The following is a 21,774-nucleotide window of genomic DNA, read 5'->3' as shown; positions in this document are numbered from 1 at the left end:
CATCTCAGACTGAACTTCACAAGAGGCTGAACACTGCCCTCTACAGTTCAGAGCTTTAATCACACAAAACATCCCATCAATCTACTGCATTTACACGTGTCTGATGTCAAATAAACACATTTAAAATATGTTTATATTTACACACAGTTGAAGAATTTAGAGATTTTTTAGCACTTTGAGTTTTGTGATGAAATTAATATTTATTTTTAGTCAATATTTCATGCTGTGATAGAGACACACGTGTCTCACACTGAAAGACAAACGTGGACATGTTATTCACCTGGAATATGATTTTAATTTGAAACAGAATTTATGTTTGTGTTCCGGTGCTTTTATTTTGAAACACCCGGATGTTCGGGTGCTACGGCGGAAACAAAGCGACCGAACTTTCGTGGAAACAAACATCGAACGGTTTGTGTCGATTTTTAATGATCGGATTATTAATAACCATCCGTGTGAGTGTGTGTGTGCGCGTGAGTGTGTGTGTGTGTGTTTTCTGCTAAAATTACGTCACTCTCCATCACATTAGCGTTAGCTCCTGCTGCTGTTAGCCTAGCTCAGTCGCGGTAGCAGGTTTTTTTCCCCATACCCGCGTCTTCAGAACCGGAACCGCGTGAACCATGGGAGCTCACCGCAGTGAGGGAGGCCGGGACTGGCTGCAGCAGGACGGGCAGGAGCAGGAGCGAGGACCCGGAGCGGTAAGAACCACCGGAACTTAGCTTAGCTTTACGCTAACCGGATGTTGTTGATGGCGGTGGTTCTGTGTGTGTGTGTGTCACAGAATCCGTGGAACATGATGATCAAACACAGACAGATCCACAGACGAGGACGTCGCTCTCACATGACAGTCAGGTCAGAACCAGTTCACACCGGTTCACATTTAAACCAGTTTAAATGTGAATGTTTACACTGTGTGTGTGTGTGTGTGTGTGTGTGTGTGCACAGTTACACAGATCCTCAGATGTCCATGGACCCGTTGAGGGCGGTGCTTCAGCCCAGCTTTAATGATGACATCATGGCTGTGTTCAGGAAGTACCAGAAGGTAAGATTCTATTGGACCTGGGATAACAGGTGTGAACAGGTGTGAGCAGGTGTGAGCTGGTGTGAGCTGGTGTGAACAGGTGTGAGCTGGTGTGAACATGTGTGAGCAGGTGTGAGCTGGTGTGAACAGATGTGAGCTGGTGTGAACATGTGTGAGCTGGTGTGAGCTGGTGTGAGCAGATGTGAGCTGGTGTGAACATGTGTGAACAGGTGTGAGCTGGTGTGAACAGATTTGAGCTGGTGTGAACAGGTGTGAGCTGGTGTGAACATGTGTGAGCTGGTGTGAGCAGGTGTGAGCTGGTGTGAACAGGTGTGAGCTGGTGTGAACAGGTGTGAGCTGGTGTGAGCTGGTGTGAACAGGTGTGAGCTGGTGTGAACAGGTGTGAGCAGGTGTGAGCTGGTGTGAGCTGGTGTGAGCAGGTGTGAGCTGGTGTGAGCAGGTGTGAGCTGGTGTGAGCAGGTGTGAGCAGGTGTGAGCTGGTGTCTCGTCTTGTTTCAGTTCTTTGAAAAAGCCGCTCAGAACGTGAAAGAAAACGTGGGCGATGACGTTCAGACTGATCAGCTGATCAAAGACACCTGTCGGAACGTTCTGGAACATGTAAGCTGAACTGTTTGACCTCTGACCTTGTCATGTGACCTCTGACCTTGTCATGTGACTTCTGACCTTGTCATGTGACCTCTGACCTTGTCATGTGACCTCTGACCTCACCAGGCTAAACAGCTGTTTCCAGAGGGCGATGTGAAGAAGGCGGGGCCAGAGATGTCCACCAAGGTTTGCTCCTCAACACTGACTCATCACATAATCATGTCCTGGTTCTGACCCTGATCCTGGTGTTCTGGTTCTGGTTCTGACAGAGGTCCAGACCTGTTGATGAAGACTACATTCAGAGAGGAAGTCCACTCCTGAAGAAGGTACTCTGACCTTTGACCTTTGACCTCTGAAGGACAGACACAGATTCTTGACTCGGTTGTTTTTGTGTTGTCAGAGAAAGACTCGTCCTGCTGCAGCGTTTGGTTCATCTGATCGACCTTTGACCTTTTCTCAGTGAGTATCACACGATGACATCATCAGGAGCTGACCTCACTGTCTCTGTGACGACCTGTGTGTGTGTGTGTGTGTGTGTGTGTGTGTGTGTGTGTGTGTGTGTGTGTGTGTGTGTCCAGAGCGAAACCGAAGCCTGAGCCAGTGAAGAGGGAGGGGCCAAAGGTGAGTGACAGGTCACTTCCCTCACTTCATGTTCGTGATGTGAATATGTGGCTATGCTAATTAGCTGTGTGTGTGTGTGTGTGTGTTACAGTGGGAGCCGTCCAGACTCAGTGACAGCAGTACATTTGTTCTTGGCTCCAGAGCAAACAAGTGAGTGTCATCAGGTTAACACGTCGTCATGTGATGGTCGTCATGTGATGGTCGTCATGTGATGGTTGTCATGTGATGGTCGTCATGTGATGGTCGTCATGTGATGGTCGTCATGTGACAATAACCCTTGAAGACAGTGCTTGATCACATGACGACCATCACATGATTCTGTCACACACAGTAAACTCGTGTTTATCTAGTTGGTCCAGGTTTAATTCTTCAGTTTAGTGTAAAGTATCTACTGTGTGTGTGTGTGTGTGTGTGTGTGTTTGTGTGACCTCTGACCTCTGTGATGTCACTGCAGGGCTCTGGGGATGGGCGGGACCAGAGGACGGATTTACATCAAACACGCTGACCTCTTCAAGGTAACACACACAGCTGATGAAAGAGTTCAGAGGCTCTGACCTTTGACCTGTTCAAACCATGGATGTATAATATGAACTGGACAGAGCTCTATCCAGTTCATATAAGAGGGCGGAGCTATGTCCAGTTCATATAAGAGGGCGGAGCTATGTCCAGTTCATATAAGAGGGCGGAGCTCTGTCCAGTTCATATAAGTGGGCGGAGCTATGTCCAGTTCATATAAGGGGGCGGGGCTCTGTCCAGTTCATATAAGTGGGCGGAGCTATGTCCAGTTTATATAAGAGGGCGGAGCTCTGTCCAGTTCATATAAGTGGGCGGAGCTATGTCCAGTTCATATAAGTGGGCGGAGCTCTGTCCAGTTCATATAAGTGGGCGGAGCTCTGTCCAGTTCATATAAGAGGGCGGAGCTCTGTCCAGTTCATATAAGTGGGCGGAGCTATGTCCAGTTCATATAAGTGGGCGGAGCTCTGTCCAGTTCATATAAGTGGGCGGAGCTCTGTCCAGTTCATATAAGTGGGCGGAGCTCTGTCCAGTTCATATAATACATCCATGATCAAACCTGTGACTCATAAATGAAGATGTGAGTTCTATTGTCAACATGATTTTAGGTGTTTTTGATGACAAGACTTTGACCTGTAGAGGGCGCTGTTTAACCTCAGCTACAGTCATGTGATCTTTAGTCCACTGTTGACCTGTGGCTGTCACCTGTCTGTCTGTCTCTCTGTCACCTGTCTGTCTGTGTCTGTCTGTGTCTCAGTACGCTGCAGATGCAAAGGACAAACAGTGGTTGGCAGAGCGTCACCACATGAGGGCGACAGGAGGAAAAATGGTGAGTCTTTTATTTTTTAAATCATGTGACTGTGTTTGATGTTTTCATGACAACAGTGTTACTGTGTGTGTGTGTTTCAGGCGTACCTGCTGATTGAAGACGACATCCAGGATCTGTCTCACAGTGACGAGTATAAGTGAGTGTGACATCACCTCTGTCTCCATGGTAACCCTTCCCCACGGTAACCATGGTAACTGTGTGTGTGCGTGTGTGCAGGGACTGTCCAGATGTGAAGATGGATGAGATGAAGCCGTTCACTGTTCCTGTCTGGATGGTGGAGAAGATGAAGAGAGCGATGGAGGCACAAAGAGACGCTGACCTTTGACCCCACTCACCCGTGACTCCACCCCTAATGACCTGTGACTCCGCCCCTAATGTCCCCATCCTGTCTTCTGATTGGTTCACCTTTGTTTTTCAACATTTTAAAAAAGAAATATTAAAAACTGTTTGACACAAAGACGTTTGTCTGACATCTGTTCAACACCTGGACCAGGAGAGACCGGGTCAGACCATGTGAGACCAGGAGAGACCAGGTCAGACCATGTGAGACCAGGAGAGACCAGGTCAGACCATGTGAGACCAGGAGAGACCAGGTCAGACCATGTGAGACCAGGAGAGACCAGGGGTCCGTTTCACAAAGCAGGTTTAGTGAAAACTCTGAGTCTGTTAACCCTGAAATGAGGGAAACTGAGTTTTCCGTTTGACAAAGGGAGGTAAGTCAAAGCAGAGAAAGAGGAGTAACTCTGGCCTGTTTCACAGAGAGAGGCAACTTAAGCTCTTGGTCAGTTACCATGGTAACATGCTCTTTGAAACTAACCTTGAGTTTCTCTCTGTCTCCGCCCTCTTTCAGACACACACGGTATTTGATTTCCTCATTCATTCAGTCAGCAGAGTTTTAGCGTAGTATAGTTCTGCGTCTGTTCTGCGTTTACATTACAAGTTATATTAGGTGGAGACTATTTTCTGTTTGAACAATGTTTTTATGTTTCATATTAAACTGCTGCCAACTGCACTTCTCCCCCGCGGGATTACACCTAAATTAATAAATTAATAATCTACAACTCTGTAATATTATTGTGATTGTGCAAAGGACGACATTTAAACTTCCTCATCATCATCAGTGTTCTCTCTCTCTCTCAGACGTCGTCTCTCTCTCTTTTGCTGCTGTTACACTTCCTTCTAAAAACTTGCTCAAACTCACGCATTAATATTTTCCAACTCCAGTGGGTGAATAACGTCACCCTCCACTTCCACGTTGTCATGGTGACTCGAAACGGGGCTCCATTAATACTGTCTTTTTATACTTGTGGTACACGCGCTTAACTCGAGGTGAAACTACTCTGAGTTGAACAAACTAACTCAAATCAGCTGTTTTGAAACCGAAAACTCAAGAGTTTCCTTTCTCAGAGTAGATCAACTCAGAGTTCAGGGTTAGACTCAGAGTTTGTTGAACCTGCTTGGTGAAACAGACCCCAGGTCAGACCAGGAAACACTGTTTTAAATGTAAAAGCATCTCACCTGCGGAGTCATGAACAGGTGACACACACACACACACACACAGTAGACAGTGACATCAGACTTTATTTCTTAAAAAAAATATATACAAAACAGGAAGTGATGTCATAGGGGGTGGGGCCAGGTCATTCTATTCCTTCCTGTTTGTCTTTGATGGCGACTCTGAAGCGTTCTTCCAGCAGAGACAACTCACTGATCAGATCTGTGATGGCGTTTGTAAATGCTTCCTGTCAAAGAATAAAACACCACGTCAAAATAAAAGCCCCCAGAAAACGTGTGTGTTGTGTTACCTGTGGACTGTAGTCTGGTGTGTGTGTTGTGTTACCTGTGGACTGTAGCCTGGTGTGTGTGTGTTGTGTTACCTGTGGACTGTAGTCTGGTGTCGTCTGGACTCTGATGACGATCTTGTGTTCCAGTGGATGAGGAACTTTGTAACCAGCAAATAGAACCTGAGGATCCTTCAAGAGCTGACTAACACACACACACACACACACAATGTCATTTACAAACAATTTTAAACAACGTGAAAACAAATAAGCAGCAGCGATCATAAACTACTTCCGTTCACGACTTGAAGGACCTTTCACAATCAAAGCTGTGATAGCTCGCTGTTTTGTTAGCCTCTTCCGCTCGGATGATGCTCTAGTGTTAGCAGAGTGTTAGCTCGCTGTTAGCCGTACGCTCGGATGATGTTGCCCAGTGTTAGCTCAGTGTTAGCTCGCGGTTAGCCTTACGCTCGGATGTTGTTGCCCAGTGTTAGCTCAGTATGTTAGCTCGCGGTTAGCCTTACGCTCGGATGTTGTTGCCCAGTGTTAGCTCAGTATGTTAGCTCGCGGTTAGCCTTACGCTCGGATGTTGTTTCCCAGTGTTAGCTCAGTATGTTAGCTCGCGGTTAGCCTTACGCTCGGATGATGTTGCCCACAGTGTGATCTTCTTTGTTCAGTGTAAACAGACACGCGTTCGGAACCTTGGTGTCCTTGCTAATGCTAATCTTCTTCTCTCCTTCAAACAGCAGAAAAGACTCGAAGGCGGGAGGCGCGTTCATCTTCTCCGAGCGCGAGACAAGCAGGGCTGACCGGAAACACCGCTTCACAATAAAACTCCCACCTCGTCCTTTCCGGTCTGGCAATGTGCTGTTGTCTTCAGTGACGTCACACTCCTGCGTATCTGCGTCTCTGTTACGAAACTTCTATAAATACATCAAATGTAACCGTCCATTGTCTACCGCTTTATTACGTGACACATCAAAGCGATTGTTGCCATGACATCAAAGACACCTGGACACAGGCAGAAGTTGTTTCCACGCTGTGACGTCACTTCATACACAGTCAAATCAGTCTCGTCCGCTCCGACCAATCACAGCGCGGCGCTCTCTGTGCTCGCCTCGTCATTGGTCAGTACGAAGTGGTTTGTTTTTAAAAGTCAGGCGCTGATTGGCTGCAGCAGAGAAGCAGCAGCGGTTTAAACCAGGGGGCGGGAGTTTACACGGAGACACACACGGAGACACACACGGAGACACACACACGGTGAGTCCTCATAACTTAACCCGGTCTATGACCCGGTTCAGCTCAGCAATGGTTTCTTCGCAGTAAACATGCTAACAGCGGAGCTCATGTTCGGTTAGCACTGAGCTAAAGCTGTTCTTATGACGGTGGCTAACGTTAGCCGCTAAGACTAGCCACCGCTGAAGATACTGAGAGACTGTTGAGGATCATACAGTGGGAGGACACTGTCTGTCTGTCTGTCTGTCTGTCTGTCTGTCTGTCTGTCTGTCTGTCTGTCTGTCTGTCTGTCTGTCTCTGACCTGTCTGTCTCTAACCTGTCTGTCTCTCTCTCTGACCTGTCTGTCTCTAACCTGTCTGTCTCTCTCTCTGACCTGTCGGTCTCTAACCTGTGTCTCTGACCTGTCTGTCTGTCTCTCTCTCACCTGTCTGTCTCTCTGACCTGTCTCTCTCTCACCTGTCTCTCTCTCTCGCCTGTCTCTCTCTGACCTGTCTGTCTCTCACCTGTCTCTCTCTGACCTGTCTCTCACTGACCTGTCTCTCTCTCTCACCTGTCTCTCACTGACCGGTCTCTCTCTCTCTCACCTGTCTCTCTCTGACCCGTCTGTCTGTCTCTCACCTGTCTCTCTCTGACCCGTCTGTCTCTCTCTCACCTGTCTGTCTCTCTCTCACCTGTCTGTCTCTCTGACCCGTCTGTCTCTCTCTCTGACCCGTCTGTCTCTCACTGACCTGTCTGTCTGTCTCTCACCCGTCTGTCTCTCTCTCACCTGTCTGTCTCTCAGATGGCTTCCTCTCAGAACATGGATCCAGCAGCAGCTTCATCATCTTCTGTCTCTCTGAAAGGAAACGAGACCAATGGCAGCGCAGCCAGAGGTTCAGTGTCCAAACGGTGAGACCACGATCTAGACTACGATCTAGACCATAGTCCAGACCACAGTCCAGACCACGATCTAGACCACGATCCAGACCACAGTCCAGACCATGATCTAGACCATAGTCCAGACCACAGTCCAGACCACGATCTAGACCACGATCCAGACCACAGTCCAGACCATGATCTAGACCACAGTCCAGACCACAGTCCAGACCATGATCCAGACCAGAACCAGTGAATTTATCACCAATAATATTTTAATGACATCATTTTTTGTTGATTATCTTATTTTTAATAATTGTTAATTGTGTGTGTGTGTGTGTGTAGTCTGCACCAGGAGCTCATGACTCTCATGGTAAGATCATCATTTTTTTTCCTTCATGTGATTTTAAAATAAACACAGCATGGTCACATGACCTGTCTGTCTGCCTCTGACCGGTCTGTCACTAACCTGTCTGTCTGTCTCTGACCTGTCTGTCTCTGACCTGTCTGTCACTAACCTGTCTGCCTCTAACCTGTCTGTCTGCCTCTCACCTGTCTGTCTGTCAGGTGTCAGGTGATAAAGGGATCTCAGCATTTCCAGAATCAGATAATCTCTTTAAATGGGTTGGAACCATTGATGGACCTCAGGGGACAGTAAGTACACACGTACACACACACACACACATACACACACACAGGCACGCACGCACACACACGCATGTACACGCATGCACACACACACACACGCCTGTTTAGTTAATTTATTAATAATAATAAAACCTGATAGCTTAGCTGTTAGCTTAGCTGTTAGCTCCACCTGTTCGCTTAGCTGTTAGCTCCACCTGTTCGCTTAGCTGTTAGCTCCACCTGTTCGCTTAGCTGTTAGCTCTACCTGTTAGCTTAGCTGTTAGCTCCAAGTATATGGAATGAGTCATTTTATCAGAGTTTATATTTTAGGATAAATAGTTCTGTTCAGATTTATATGAACTAGTTTCTGATCTGTCTGTCTCTCTGTACACCTCTCTCCCCCTCTCACCCTCTCTCCACCTGTCTGTCTCTCTCCCTCTCTCCACCTGTCTGTCTCTCAGGTGTATGAGGGCCTGAGGTTCCGCCTGTCTCTGGACTTCCCCTCAGGTTACCCGTATCAAGCTCCTCGTGTGAAGTTTGTTTCTCCGTGTTTTCATCCTAACGTTGACGAGCAGGGATTAATCTGTCTGGACATCCTGAAGGACAAGTGGTCAGCGCTGTACGACGTCCGCTCAATCCTGCTGTCAGTGCAGAGTCTGCTGGGAGGTAATCTCATCATCATCTGTAATCTATAATCTAATCCAACACTTTATTATTATTACTTTAGATTAACATGAAGACCAGACTCACCACCACAGTCTGGACCTGGATCTGTAGTGGTTTCACAGCACATGAGGCCTGTTAGCAGGCCTGTTAGCAGGGCGTTAGCAGGGTGTTAGCAGGGCATTAGCAGGGGTGTTAGCAGGGGCTTTAGCAGGTGTGTTAGCAGGGGCTTTAGCAGGGTGTTAGCAGGGTGTTAGCAGGTGTGTTAGCAGGGCCCGTTGGACGAGTTAAAGTGTCTTCAAAGTTGTCCCAGAGTTAAAAAGGAATGTTTTGTTGTTTTTTGTTTTCAGAACCAAACAACGAGAGTCCACTGAACACGACTGCAGCAGAACTGTGGGACGATCAACAAGGTGAGAGACGGGTTACTACATTAAATCTGAACTGTACGTGTTAGCTTACGTTAAATCTGATCTGTACGTGTTAGTTTACGTTTAATCTGAACTGTACGTGTTAGTTTACGTTTAATCTGAACTGTACGTGTTAGTTTACGTTAAATCTGATCTGTACGTGTTAGTTTACGTTTAATCTGAACTGTACGTGTTAGTCTACGTTAAATCTGATCTGTACGTGTTAGTTTACGTTTAATCTGAACTGTACGTGTTAGTTTACGTTTAATCTGAACTGTACGTGTTAGTCTACGTTAAATCTGATCTGTACGTGTTAGTTTACGTAAAATCTGATCTGTACATGTTAGTCTATGTTAAATCTGATCTGTACGTGTTAGTCTACGTTAAATCTGATCTGTACGTGTTAGTTTACGTTTAATCTGAACTGTACGTGTTAGTTTACGTTTAATCTGAACTGTACGTGTTAGTCTACGTTAAATCTGATCTGTACGTGTTAGTTTACGTAAAATCTGATCTGTACATGTTAGTCTATGTTAAATCTGAACTGTGTGTGTGTTTCAGCGTTTAAGGCTCATCTACACTCGACGTTCCAGAAGTGAAGCTCCTTCTTCTTCTTCTTTTTCTTCTTCTTTTCCTTCGTCTTCTTCTTCTTTGTCGTCTCTGTAAAATATTTTTATGTTCAATAAAGTTCTTAATTCAACAGACTGTGTGTTGATTGACAGGTCAGCTGATCAGTGATTGTGTGTGTGAGTTATAACATAATTATAATGTTTTGTTACAGTAAAAATAAAATGTCGTCGCTAAAGTCAACATTTAAAAAAATAATGTTTGTTACCGCGGTGACGGTGTAACCATGGTGATGTGGATTCAGACGCATAATTCCTTTAAGAATAATTTATTAAGTCAATAAATACATGAAAGAGTTGATCCAGAGGTCAATGACGACAAAAACTTATTGTGTGTATATATATATATATATGTGTATATATATATATATATATATATATATATATATATATATATATATATATATATATATATATATATATATATATGTGTGTGTGTATATATGTATATGTGTGTGTGTATATATGTATATGTGTGTGTGTATATATGTATATGTGTGTGTGTATATATGTATATGTGTATATGTGTATATATATATGTGTATATGTGTATATATATATGTGTATATGTGTGTATATATATATGTGTATGTATATGTATATGTGTATATATATATATATATACACACACACATATGTATACATATACACATATATAACATATATGGGTCTTGAACTGTTTAATTATTAATTACAAACTTGTTAAAATATTGATTTTGAAGACTTTATTATTGATCACAGTTGACTCCTCCCCCTTCTATCCGACACACCCCAGCCCACAGCACATGGGTTGGCAGCAGGCGGCCATCTTGTTGCCGTGGACGACCTCGACGTCCATCAGCTCCTCCAGACTGCGGTCGGGTTCGTCCACGGCGCCGTGAGCCTCGGTCCACGCCGCCTGAGTCGCCTCCACCGCCCAGAACGCCACGGGCACCTGCGCCACACACACACATCACATGTTAAGACCCGCCCCCAGGTAACAGGCCACGCCCAGGCCGCGTCTCAATCGTCAAAGCTGTGTCCTCGTTGTCCAGGTGTCCCCACATCGCTGTGGGCGTGTCCCTGTGGGCGTGTCCCAACGATCACGTGACTCACGCAGTCGTTAACAGGTGAGGATGATTTTGTTTGTAGAACTTTATTAAAATAACACAAAAGAACAAAACAATTACTTTAAATCACTGATTTGACTCTGATTATTTCATGATGACCGAGTCATATTTGTCTTTATATAAATATATTCTTTTAAATGACGACCTGTAGAGGGCGACCTTTGACCCCGTACAGCCTTCATAGAAGACGAGGACGTGTTTGAGGACGTGTTTGAGGACATGTCTCTGTCTCACCCTGCGCTGCATCTCAGTCAACATGTCCTCCAGTCCACTGATGTGAGACGTCAGATCAGGATTAGGCTCCTCCTCCAACGTCAGCCACGGCACCTGAACCAACGCCACCTGAGCGGCCACGCCCACCACGCCATCCATACATCCTGAGGGAGGGGGAGGAAGTTAGTGTGGATCAAATGTGCTGTGAGCGCCCCCTGCTGGAGGAGGGAGGAGCCTCCTGAGTGAAGTCACCTGTGTTGATCAGTGAGTTCCTGTCGCAGCGCTGAGTCAGAGGAAACTGTCCAATCAGATCGCTCGCTTTCCGCAGGTCAGACAGGAAGTTCTCCAGAGCCGACAGTAAGAGAACCCAGAGACGCTCGGACACCTGTCTGTCCTCCACACACGAGTCACTGAGGGACACCAGACGCACAAGACGCCGGGACAACCCTGAGACAGGTGAGACAGAGACAGGTGAGACAGGTGAGACAGGTGAGACAGACAGGTGAGACTGAGACAGGTGAGACAGACAGGTGAGACTGAGACAGGTGAGACAGACAGGTGAGACTGAGACAAGTGAGACAGAGACAGGTGAGACTGAGACAGGTGAGACTGAGACAGGTGAGACAGACAGGTGAGACTGAGACAAGTGAGACGGGTGAGACAGACAGGTGAGACTGAGACAAGTGAGACAGGTGAGACAGACAAGTGAGACAGAGACAGGTGAGACAGACAGGTGAGACACAGACAGGTGAGACACAGACAGGTGAGACAGAGACAAACAGGTGAGACAGACAGATGAGACACAGACAGGTGAGACAGAGACAGACAGGTGAGACAGAGACAGACAGGTGAGATAGAGACAGTTTACAGAGACAGACAGGTGAGACAGAGACAGACAGGTGAGACAGAGACAGACAGGTGAGACGGAGACAGGTGAGATAGAGACAGTTGACAGAGACAGGTGAGACAGAGACAGACAGGTGAGATAGAGACAGACAGGTGAGACGTACCACAGCAGATACGGTGAGCGAGTGTCCTCGTCTCGTCCATCTCGTCCCTCAGGAAGCTGCTGTCCGCCGTCCCGCCCAGTGACGCCGCCAGCTGCTGGAAACAGGAAGTGACGCGACTCAGCGCCTGATGAGCACGCTCACACTCGCTCTGCTGACGACGGCGTGACGCTAGCTCGTCCACGGAGTGACGCCAACGTCTCATGATGTCTTCACACGTCTGACAGAGGGACGAGAAGACACGCTGTTCTACTGAGTGTCCTGTAGGGGGCGACTCCTCTGGTTTGTAAATGTTAGAAAATGACCTCTGTGTGACCTCACTGTGACCTCTCACACACAGAGTTAAAGAGTTGCAACATTTAAAGAAGTTACTGCTAACGTCACAGCACAAACTGGTGGCTACAGAAGGTACTGCACCTGTGTTTGAGACAAGAAGAAAACACACCAGGAGAAATTGTGTCCTCTATACATGTCCTCTGAACATGTCCTCTGAATGTGTCCGTCTGTCAGTCAAACTGTTGGACATGTCTTCTCTAAAGACAAAGACAGACGTACCTGAGTTAACGTCCTGATCTTCTCACGTCCAGCTTGTGTTTGTGTTGAAGCAGCTTCACGTTTCTATCAACACAGAGAAAACGTCTCCACGTCTCTGAGGAGCTGCAAGCTTTTAATTAACAGCTGAGCTCTGCCACGTCTCACAGGAAACACCTGAGTCACAGGAAACACCCGAGTCACAGGAAACACCTGAGTCACAGGTAAAACTCACCTGAGTCACAGGTAAAACTCACCTGAGTCACAGGAAACACCTGAGTCACAGGTAAAACTCACCTGAGTCACAGCACCTGTTTACTCAGTCCTTTCCCTCGTTTATTGATGACATTATCTCTGCTCCTTGGACTCATTAGCACCGTTAGCATCACAACACTCCGAGATGTCATTAGCACCGTTAGCATCACAACACTCCGAGATGTCATTAGCACTGTTAGCATCACAACACTCCTGGATGACATTAGCATCTCTAATTGTAGATATCAGATTTTCTAAGGGAAACCATGCAGACCAAAGCTACGCTAAAATGCTACAATGACAGTTTAATTTTTATTTTATTTCACATTTTAACAGTGATCAGTGTCATGTGACAGGAAATAACAGGTCAGCTGACCATCAGAGGATGTCGTCATCTTCATCATCATCGCAGTTTAAACCCAACAGTTTGATCCAGGACTGTTAGCCTAGCTTAGCACAAATAAAGCTTGAATCACTTTCCCACTAATTTTGGCCCTCAGAAGCTATGCTAAACATTTTCAACTAGCCTTCCAAAGCTAACATTTTCAGGTTTTCTGCTAAGCTAGGCTAAATTTTAATATGCTAAGCTAACAGACCTGGAGTGGGCATAATCATGTAATTGACAGGTGAAGATCAATGAGGCTCCGCCTCTTCTCTGTGTCCTCTGTGATTCGCTGTTGATTTGAGTTAATGCTGGTTTTCAGATGTGGGCGGGGCTACATATTATTATTACTGTTACTGCAGTGATGTCATTGCTTTTGTCTTTGTTACTGTTGTAACGTTAGCGTGTGTCGTCACATTAGTGTGTGTAGTCACGTTAGCGTGTCGTCTTCACGCCAGCGCGTGTCGTCGTCACGTTAGCATATGTTGTCATGGCAGCGTGTCGTCATGTTAGTGTGTGTGGTCTTCACTTTAGCGTGTGTCGTCATGTTGTCACATTTGTGTGTGTGGTCACGCCAGCGTGTCGTCGTCACATTAGCGTGTGTCGTCTTCTCGTTAGCATGTGTCGTCATGTCGTCACATTCGTGTGTGTGTGGTCACGCCAGCGTGTGTCGTCGTCACATTAGCGTGTGTCGTCTTCTCGTTAGCATGTGTCGTCATGTCGTCACATTAGCATGTGTCGTCATGTCGTCACATTAGCGTGTGTTGTCTTCTCGTGAGCGTGTCGTCGTCACATTAGCGTGTCGTCTTCACGTTTTCGTGTCTTGGTCACATTAGCGTGTCGTCTGCACGTTAGCATGTGTCGTCATGTCGTCACATTAGCGTGTTGTCTTCACGTTAGCGTGTCGTCGTCATGTCAGCATGTGTGGTCTTCACGTTAGCGTGCGTCGTGGTCACGTTAGCGTGCGCCATGGTCACGTTATCGTGACGTCTTGACGTTGGCGCGTGTCGTCATGTCGTCACATTAGCGTGCTGTCTTCAGGTTAGCGTGTGTGGTGGTCACGTTAGCGTGCGTCGTGGTCACGTTAGCGTGCGTCGTGGTCATGGCAGCGTGTGTGAGCGCATGGCGAGCGCCTCCATGAGCTCGTGGCACAGACACTGACAGAAGCCGTAGAGGACGAGCAGCAGCAGCGTGGACGGGACCAGGCTGACGAGGACCACGCCCATCCACAGCTGACCAATCATGAGCAGGTAAATCCCCAGAGGCAGCGAGCTGAAGTACACCTGCACACACACACACACACACACGCGGTCAGTCCTGACACACACCTGTCTGAACAGTCTGACCACTTGTACTGACCAGACACAGCGCCCCCAGCAGGCAGCGCGGGAAACTGCGTGACGTCCAGCTGTGACACTTGTGGGCGGGACAGGGCAGCGAGTCCAGGCTGGGCTGGCGGTAAACGCCCACCACGTTGAGCGACAGAGACTCTGAGGACGGAGACTCGTCTGGAAGCTCCATGATGGTGATGACCAGACAGTCTGAGGCCACGCCCCCGCCTGCTGAGGGGGTGGAGCTTAATCACCTTATTCTATAGAATCATGATATACGTTGATGAAGAGGTGGAGTTACCAGTCAGAGCCGTGGGACTCAGCACCACCTCCCCGCCTCCGACTCCGCCTCCTCCTCCTCTGACGCCACCCCCTGCTCCGCCTCCTCGCCGCGCTCGGTCCTGACAGGACAGAACAGCCAGGACGTGTCTGTCGTCCTCCATCAGCCAAACCTGCAGAGACGGAGACACGCGTCACGTCCTGTGAGACGTCTCTGAGTGGACGGAGTGGACGGAGGACGTCTCACCTCCTCCTCTGGGACATGTGTCTCGTGGCGACAGAACGGACAGCTGATGATGGACGGAGACGAATCACCTGAGAACCAATCAGACGACACCACGTCAAAACTAAGCCCCGCCCCAACACAGGTGAGCCAATCACATTCGAGTGTCTTTGTGTCCCAGTGTCTTTATGTCTTCATGTCCCAGTGTCCTAATGTCCCAGTGTCTTTATGTCCTAATGTCCCAGTGTCTTTATGTCCTCATGTCCCAGTGTCTTTATGTCCTCATGTCCCAGTGTCTTTATGTCCTCATGTCCCAGTGTCCTCATGTCCCAGTGTCTTTATGTCCTCATGTCCCAGTGTCCTCTCACCCATGTCAATCATCTTCTTCAGACACTTGGCACAGACTCGATGTAAACAGCCGAGCAGTTTTGGTTTCCTGCTGCGAGCATCGTAACGATTATAACAGATTTTACACTCCAGCTCCTCCAGAGTGTACACCAGAGACTGAGCCCAGGACTGTACCTGAACACACCACAGAGACAAGTTAGTCTGCACCTGAACGCACCACAGAGACAAGTTAGTCTGCACCTGAACGCACCACAGAGACACGTTAGTCTGCACCTGAACGCACCGTGATGCTGCACTGAAGGATCATGGGAGATCTTACCTTGCCCTCCAGCTCCTGACTTGGCTCCTCCTCCTTGTGCTGGCTCATTCTTATTGGCTGCTGTTTTCACTTCAGGCAGAATGGAGGGACAGGAAGAGGGCGGAGCTTAAGTCAACATGAGGCTGTCACCTGATGATCAAACAGATCAAACATTAAATAATGTCTTCACAGACAGTTAGGATTCTACCAGCAGGGGGCGCACTCACACACTCCAACATGAGTGCAAGAGTAGAGGGCAGTATTAAACTACCTGAGCGTGATTAGGCTCCGCCCACTCTGATGAAGGATGGATGACTTTGTTTCCTGTTTCTGGAGATGAGGTAAGAGGTCACATGACACACACACACACACACACACAGCACTGGTGCTAAGCTAGGCTAACAGCAGTGTTTAGCACCTGCCTCATATACTGAGGCCTCTCTGCAGGTGACGCTGGTTTGAATCCCGCACCAATGATTGTGTCGCTCCCTCCTCTCTACTTCCTGTTTCCTGTCTCTCTTCACTGTCAATCATTAAAGGCAAAAAGGCCCAAAATATATAAAAGAATAAATAACCTGCCCCCTGGTGGTCGGATCACAAGCCCCGCCCCCTACATGTTAGCAGACATGACAGGGAATCAAAACATCTAATGAGACGTCAGATAAACAATCAGTTATTGATCAGTGATCAGTTATTGATCAGTGATCAGTTATAGATCAGGTGGTGCAGGTGACAGAGTGCAGTCATGTGTCAGTTGCTTCACTCACCTGTTGCTCAGTGAATCCTCAGGTTGTTGCTCATCAAACATCAACAGTTGCTTCTCTGTGATCTTTGTGAACTACTGGACTTTGCTCCTGCTGTTGCTCCTAAAGTTGCTCTTCCTCCGTCCACTGCAGGACTAATAAAGGACTTATCTTATCTTATAGTTGCTCCTGCTGTTGCTCCTGCTGTTGCTGTTGCTCCTGCTGTTGCTGTTGCTCCTGCTGTTGCTGTTGCTCCTGCTGTTGCTGTTGCTGTTGCTCCTGCTGTTGCTGTTGCTCCTGCTGTTGCTGTTGCTGTTGCTGTTGCTGTTGCTCCTGCTGTTGCTGTTGCTGTTGCTGTTGCTGTTGCTCCTGCTGTTGCTCCTGCTGTTGCTGTGACGCCTCAGGTTGAAGCAACACTGCGGTCCTCCAGTCGTCGGTGGTCTCGCGCCTCCTGTGACAGACAGGAGCGGAAAGCTAACATGCTAACGGTTGCCGGTCGTCTGGTTCTGTGACCGCGGCTCGGCTCGGTTCTATTCGGTTCGGCTCGGTTCTATTCGGTTCGGCTCGGTTCTGCTCGGTTCGGCTCAGCCTCGGTGACTCACGTCTCCTCCTCCGTGTCACTGCGGCGCGCGGCCGTCTGAAGGAGCCAGGGTTTCCATGGTAACCAACTGCGGGTTGATGGGAAATCTGTGAGTGACTGTGGACAATATAACATAATAATAACATCATAATAACATCATAATAATAACATAACAATAACATCATAATAACACCATAATAACACCATAATAACATCATAATTACATAATAATAACATAACAATAACATCATAATAACATCATAATAATAACATAACAATAACACCATAATAACATCATAATAACATCATAATAACATCATAATAATAACATAACAATAACATCATAATAACACCATAATAACACCATAATAACATCATAATTACATAATAATAACATAACAATAACATCATAATAACATCATAATAATAACATAACAATAACATCATAATAACACCATAATAACATCATAATAACATCATAATAACATCATCAATAACATCTGTTTCATAAAGTGATTTCATAAAGTTTTATTATTATTATTATTATTATTATTAGTTTATCTCAATGTAAATTTTAAAAAAGTCTGTTTGAATGTTAATAAAGTTTATTTCTGTAACTGATTAATCATTAATCAAAGCGATTTTCAACCACTGGTCATATTATATATAGATATATGTATATATATATGTATAGATATAGAAAGAGAAATATATATATATATGTATATATATATATACATATATATATATGTATATATATATATATATATATACATATATATGTATATATACATGTATAGATATAGAAAGAGAAATATATATATATATATACATATATAGCTCAATCATATATAAACATGATATATAAAGCCCTTTGTGTTTTTGTGTCGTCTTAATTTCGTTTCGGTCGGACCTTCTCTGCTGTTGCACGCTTCCGGTTGCGTCACATCCGGTATCCGCAGTTAAAGACGGGCCTGGCGGGATCTCCGCAGGTTAATTTTTTGGGTTTGTTCGGTGAATCCGGTCTGAATCGGAGCCATCAGAACCGCAAACATGGTGAGTCCGTGACGGTAGCGGCGGCGCGCTCTGCTCGCTCCCGGTACCGCGGTATTTTACCGGTAACACTTTGATTGTGACGATGGCGCGAGTTTGAATGAACGTTAGAAAATCGTCGGTGAGCCGCTGCGGCTGCACGCGACCAAACACCGGGAAAGTGACGAAGAATCGGCTCCGAGTCACGTGTTCCGGTTTCACGGTTAACGATGTTCTCACAGACGCTGTGGTCGGTACCGGCTCCGGTACCGGACAGCCTGCGTTTACTTTGTTAGCGGTTAGCTCCCCGTTAGCTCAGCGGTTAGCATAGCGGCTACACACTTCAGTGAGAACAAGAAAAAGAATGAAACGCGACAAATTTAAAACTGTTGTTGTTGTTGTTGTTTTTATTGTTTGTTCTTCGGTTTATTTGGTTAAACACGTTTGTTTGTTTTATTTATTTATCTTTGATGCAACACTTTGTTTCAGCTGGTGTTGTTTTTAAAGTGCGTTTTAAATAAAGTTGGATTGAATCAACTACAAAATACAACAAATATGACAAATGTTTAATACAGAAAGTAAACAAGAGAGAGAGAATCCTGATAGGACAATAAGTCCTGGTCTCACAGGACTGACCAGGTTCTCCTGGGTTCTCCTCAGGTTCTCCTCAGGTTAAGATGCTGTTAATACCTGATGTCATTGTTGACCCTGGACAGTTTCATCATAAACAAGTCCTAACGTTCTCTGAATCATTAGCTTTTATTTGTGTTAATCTTCGTTGCTCTTACTGTGATCGTGAGGTCAAAGGTCAGGTTTGTGTCCGATAATTCAAATCTAATGTTTTTATTTCTCTGAATCGCAACATTTTGACTGTAGCTTAAAATCCTATTTACGAACATTTAAAATGTGCGTCAGAGTGGGCGGAGCAGGGACATGTGTGTGTAACGCTGGTCTGTGATTGGTCCTCAGACGGTGGGAAAGAGCAGTAAGATGCTGCAGCACATCGACTACAGGATGAGGTGCATCCTGCAGGACGGACGCATCTTCATAGGAACGTTCAAGGCCTTCGACAAACACATGAACCTCATCCTGTGTGACTGTGACGAGTTCAGGAAGATCAAGTAAGTCCACTGAGGCATGCTGGGTAATGTCTGCCAGCACTGAGGCATGCTGGGTAATGTCTGCCAGCACTGAGGCATGCTGGGTAACCTGTTTGTTTTCTGCGTTTTTAGACCGAAGAACTCTAAACAGCCCGAGCGTGAGGAGAAGAGGGTTCTGGGTCTGGTTCTGCTGAGGGGCGAGAACCTGGTCTCCATGACGGTTGAGGGCCCGCCTCCTAAGGATGTGAGTATGACCTGCAGGTGGCGCTAAAGTTTGACTGAGAGAGAGACCTTTGACCTCTGACATTTCCCCCCCACAGACTGGTATCGCCCGGGTGCCGTTGGCGGGCGTGGCCGGCGGTCCCGGCGTGGGTCGGGCCGCGGGTCGTGGCGTTCCTGCAGGAGCGCCGATGCCTCAGGCTCCAGCTGGGCTCGCTGGGCCTGTCAGAGGAGTGGGCGGGCCTTCGCAGCAGGTAACCATGGCAACATCTCTGCTCTGATTTCCTGTGTGTGATGTCGCATCTATAGGGTCATGTGATTGTGTGTGTGTGTACAGGTCATGACCCCTCAGGGCAGAGGAACAGTTGCCGCGGCAGCAGCGGGCGCTAGCATCGCTGGGGCACCGACGCAGTACCCTCCAGGAAGAGGAGCTCCGCCCCCTATGGGCCGTGGAGCCCCGCCTCCAGGTCAGTATCTGTTACGGTCTTTGAACGCAGCATCAACACCGACCGTCAGCTGATCGTGTTTCCTGGCCCCTCCCACTGCAGGTATGATGGGCCCGCCCCCTGGCATGCGTCCCCCGATGGGTCCTCCAATGGGAATGCCTCCTGGTCGTGGAGCTCCAATGGGGATGCCTCCCCCTGGCATGAGGCCGCCACCCCCTGGCATGAGAGGTGAGCTGTTACCATGGAGACGGATGACATCAGAGTGATTGTTTAGCAGTGGATCGTGACCTTTGACCTTTGTGCTCTGCTGTTTTAGGACCGCCTCCTCCTGGGATGAGACCACCCCCACGACCTTGAAGAAGCTCCGCCCCCTCACCTGTTGTATAGATGTTTTGTTTTTGGTGTTTTTTTTAAATAAAGTTTCCTCAGGATGTTTTTGATTCCAACTCTGTTTTCAGTTTCTCTGGCAACAGCCAATCAGGGCCAAGATGACCTCATGAATATGTAAATGACCTCATGAATAATCATTTGTTATATAGAGTGAGACCTCATCAACAATAATAATGCGTTTTATTCAGAAGTCTTTCTGACTCTGGAGGACACGAGCGGAACCTCTGTGCTGATGATGCAGTGACATGGCTGCTCCACAGGTGGCGCTAGAGTTTAACATCATCAGAATCTTTTCTCAGGATGTGACGCTCACCTGAGTTTGTTCCTAGTGTCCAACGTTCTACAATCATCAGAAGAGAGGGTGGCCGTTTCTCAATATCCATACTTGTGTGTACTTGCGTGTACTTGTGTGTACTTGCGTACTCCCGTACTTGTGAAAACGTCATCAGCCTCAGTCCGAGGCCGTTTCTCAATACCCAAGTATGCCAGTATGTACTTGCTTACTTGGAAAGTACATACTTGAGAAGTACGACTGAAGTACATACTTGAGAAGTACGGGAGTACACGAGTGCGATACTTCAATTGGAACAGCAGATACTTCCTTGTTCTACTGTTTGAATGGCAGGTGGCGCGAAGCATTTAAGCCTCATTACCGCCACCTACAGTGTTGATGAATGAACATATAAAATACTTTTAATGAATACATATATTGTTATTTTCACATTTTAAATATTTTATACACTATAAAATGTGTCCATTATATATAAATACATATACAATGACAGTGCGACTTTAATATAAATCTAAAATTCAAAGTTACAATAAATTAAACATTAATATTATACAAAAGTTCACACTTTCAGGTCAAAACGTTTGCATTAAAAACAAAACATAACAACAAATCTATGGATCAAACCAAGTATGTAATGACGGAGCCGTCTGAACTAGTGGATCATTCCATCAGGACAGGCTGAGGTAACGCTGCCCTCTGCTGGACACTGTGAGCACCGAGCGTCCGCTGAGGCGGAGCTGATAACCTCCTACAGCACCGCTGTCAAACTATAAATACGTCATATCTTATTACACAAACCACATGTTTGGATTCTAAATGACTCATTTCTCGCCTCAAATGATTTCAAAACTTCGTTCCGGGACAGAAATATATTTATTTCAGGTTTATATTAGTATTTTATCCTGCTATGGGCGGAGCCAGAACACTTCCGGGTATGAGAACCGTACTCACTGCTCGCGTTCTTGAGAAATGGAACAGAACTTGGACTGAGGCTGATGACGTTTTCACAAGTACGGGAGTACACAAGTACACACAAGTACACACAAGTACACACAAGTACACACAAGTACACACAAGTATGGATATTGATGAACGGCCTCTGGATTAGTTGATCCAGGATTAAACCTGAACATTATTGACAGATGTGTGAGCAGAGAGGTCAAAGGTCATGTTCTAACTCATAAATATAATAAAGTTATGTTTGTATTTC

The 21,774-nt window shown here is 46.5% G+C and overlaps 7 protein-coding genes across 7 annotated transcripts in view; 4 read left to right on the top strand and 3 right to left on the bottom strand.

The window, feature by feature from the left end:
- Positions 1-360: 360 nt before the first annotated feature.
- On the top strand, positions 361-3,990 carry LOC310942253 (deoxynucleotidyltransferase terminal-interacting protein 1-like). Its single transcript, XM_083907599.1, has 13 exons — positions 361-698; positions 782-852; positions 946-1,042; positions 1,541-1,639; positions 1,754-1,813; positions 1,897-1,953; positions 2,028-2,086; positions 2,206-2,248; positions 2,340-2,398; positions 2,703-2,763; positions 3,519-3,590; positions 3,671-3,726; positions 3,807-3,990. The coding sequence occupies exons 1-13, from the start codon at positions 621-623 to the stop codon at positions 3,913-3,915; spliced, it is 921 nt and encodes a 306-aa protein (XP_083763725.1). The 5' UTR covers positions 361-620; the 3' UTR covers positions 3,916-3,990.
- A 1,163-nt stretch (positions 3,991-5,153) lies between these two features.
- polr2j (RNA polymerase II subunit J) lies at positions 5,154-6,195 on the bottom strand. Its single transcript, XM_083907610.1, has 3 exons — positions 6,008-6,195; positions 5,468-5,576; positions 5,154-5,332 (listed from the first exon to the last, which is right to left on the bottom strand). Exons 1-3 carry the CDS (start codon positions 6,148-6,150, stop codon positions 5,231-5,233), a joined length of 354 nt encoding a protein of 117 aa, XP_083763736.1. The 5' UTR covers positions 6,151-6,195; the 3' UTR covers positions 5,154-5,230.
- A 1,194-nt stretch (positions 6,196-7,389) lies between these two features.
- LOC310942261 (ubiquitin-conjugating enzyme E2 C-like) lies at positions 7,390-9,759 on the top strand (the record flags this gene model as incomplete). Its single annotated transcript, XM_083907609.1, has 6 exons — positions 7,390-7,496; positions 7,809-7,836; positions 8,031-8,117; positions 8,552-8,756; positions 9,104-9,163; positions 9,722-9,759. 6 exons carry the CDS (start codon positions 7,390-7,392, stop codon positions 9,757-9,759), a joined length of 525 nt encoding a protein of 174 aa, XP_083763735.1.
- Positions 9,760-10,543: 784 nt separating this feature from the next.
- Positions 10,544-12,158, bottom strand: LOC310942691 (regulator of G-protein signaling 9-binding protein; the record flags this gene model as incomplete). Its single annotated transcript, XM_083908108.1, has 4 exons — positions 10,544-10,720; positions 11,130-11,272; positions 11,361-11,555; positions 12,119-12,158. The coding sequence occupies 4 exons, from the start codon at positions 12,156-12,158 to the stop codon at positions 10,544-10,546; spliced, it is 555 nt and encodes a 184-aa protein (XP_083764234.1).
- A 77-nt stretch (positions 12,159-12,235) lies between these two features.
- ctsa (cathepsin A) overlaps positions 12,236-21,774 on the top strand; it is a gene marked incomplete at its 5' end in the record, with an annotated part of 11,850 nt that continues 2,311 nt past the window's right edge. The window contains 1 exon segment of the mRNA XM_083908107.1: positions 12,236-12,288. Coding sequence (XP_083764233.1) covers positions 12,236-12,288 — 53 coding nt within the window.
- LOC310942257 (E3 ubiquitin-protein ligase RNF182) lies at positions 14,384-16,078 on the bottom strand (the record flags this gene model as incomplete). The annotated part of the gene is made up of 7 exons (XM_083907605.1): positions 16,034-16,078; positions 15,784-15,912; positions 15,485-15,638; positions 15,141-15,208; positions 14,916-15,066; positions 14,643-14,842; positions 14,384-14,566 (listed from the first exon to the last, which is right to left on the bottom strand). The coding sequence occupies exons 2-7, from the start codon at positions 15,829-15,831 to the stop codon at positions 14,384-14,386; spliced, it is 804 nt and encodes a 267-aa protein (XP_083763731.1). The 5' UTR covers positions 15,832-15,912; positions 16,034-16,078.
- snrpb (small nuclear ribonucleoprotein polypeptides B and B1) lies at positions 18,028-20,313 on the top strand. Its single transcript, XM_083907606.1, has 7 exons — positions 18,028-18,141; positions 19,087-19,238; positions 19,350-19,461; positions 19,538-19,690; positions 19,774-19,903; positions 19,985-20,110; positions 20,199-20,313. Exons 1-7 carry the CDS (start codon positions 18,139-18,141, stop codon positions 20,237-20,239), a joined length of 717 nt encoding a protein of 238 aa, XP_083763732.1. The 5' UTR covers positions 18,028-18,138; the 3' UTR covers positions 20,240-20,313.

Source organism: Microchirus variegatus (genome assembly GCF_963457635.1).
Source record: "Microchirus variegatus genome assembly, chromosome: 21".
NCBI lineage: Eukaryota > Metazoa > Chordata > Actinopteri > Pleuronectiformes > Soleidae > Microchirus > Microchirus variegatus.
Note: the sequence above shows the minus strand (reverse complement) of the source record. Positions and strands in the feature narration are given on the sequence as shown.

Excerpts from the sequence above, each read along its gene's own strand:
- LOC310942253 (XM_083907599.1), top strand. The coding sequence starts at position 621 with ATGGGAGCTCACCGCAGTGAGGGAGGCCGGGACTGGCTGCAGCAGGAC. Across the intron at positions 1,043-1,540 it reads TGTTCAGGAAGTACCAGAAG|TTCTTTGAAAAAGCCGCTCA; the intron begins GTAAGATTCTAT and ends GTCTTGTTTCAG. Across the intron at positions 2,249-2,339 it reads TGAAGAGGGAGGGGCCAAAG|TGGGAGCCGTCCAGACTCAG; the intron begins GTGAGTGACAGG and ends TGTGTGTTACAG.
- polr2j (XM_083907610.1), bottom strand. The coding sequence starts at position 6,150 with ATGAACGCGCCTCCCGCCTTCGAGTCTTTTCTGCTGTTTGAAGGAGAG. Across the intron at positions 5,577-6,007 it reads GTGGGCAACATCATCCGAGC|TCAGCTCTTGAAGGATCCTC; the intron begins GTAAGGCTAACC and ends TGTGTGTGTTAG. Across the intron at positions 5,333-5,467 it reads CACCAGACTACAGTCCACAG|GAAGCATTTACAAACGCCAT; the intron begins GTAACACAACAC and ends ATTCTTTGACAG.
- snrpb (XM_083907606.1), top strand. Across the intron at positions 19,462-19,537 it reads AGGGCCCGCCTCCTAAGGAT|ACTGGTATCGCCCGGGTGCC; the intron begins GTGAGTATGACC and ends TCCCCCCCACAG. Across the intron at positions 19,691-19,773 it reads TGGGCGGGCCTTCGCAGCAG|GTCATGACCCCTCAGGGCAG; the intron begins GTAACCATGGCA and ends GTGTGTGTACAG.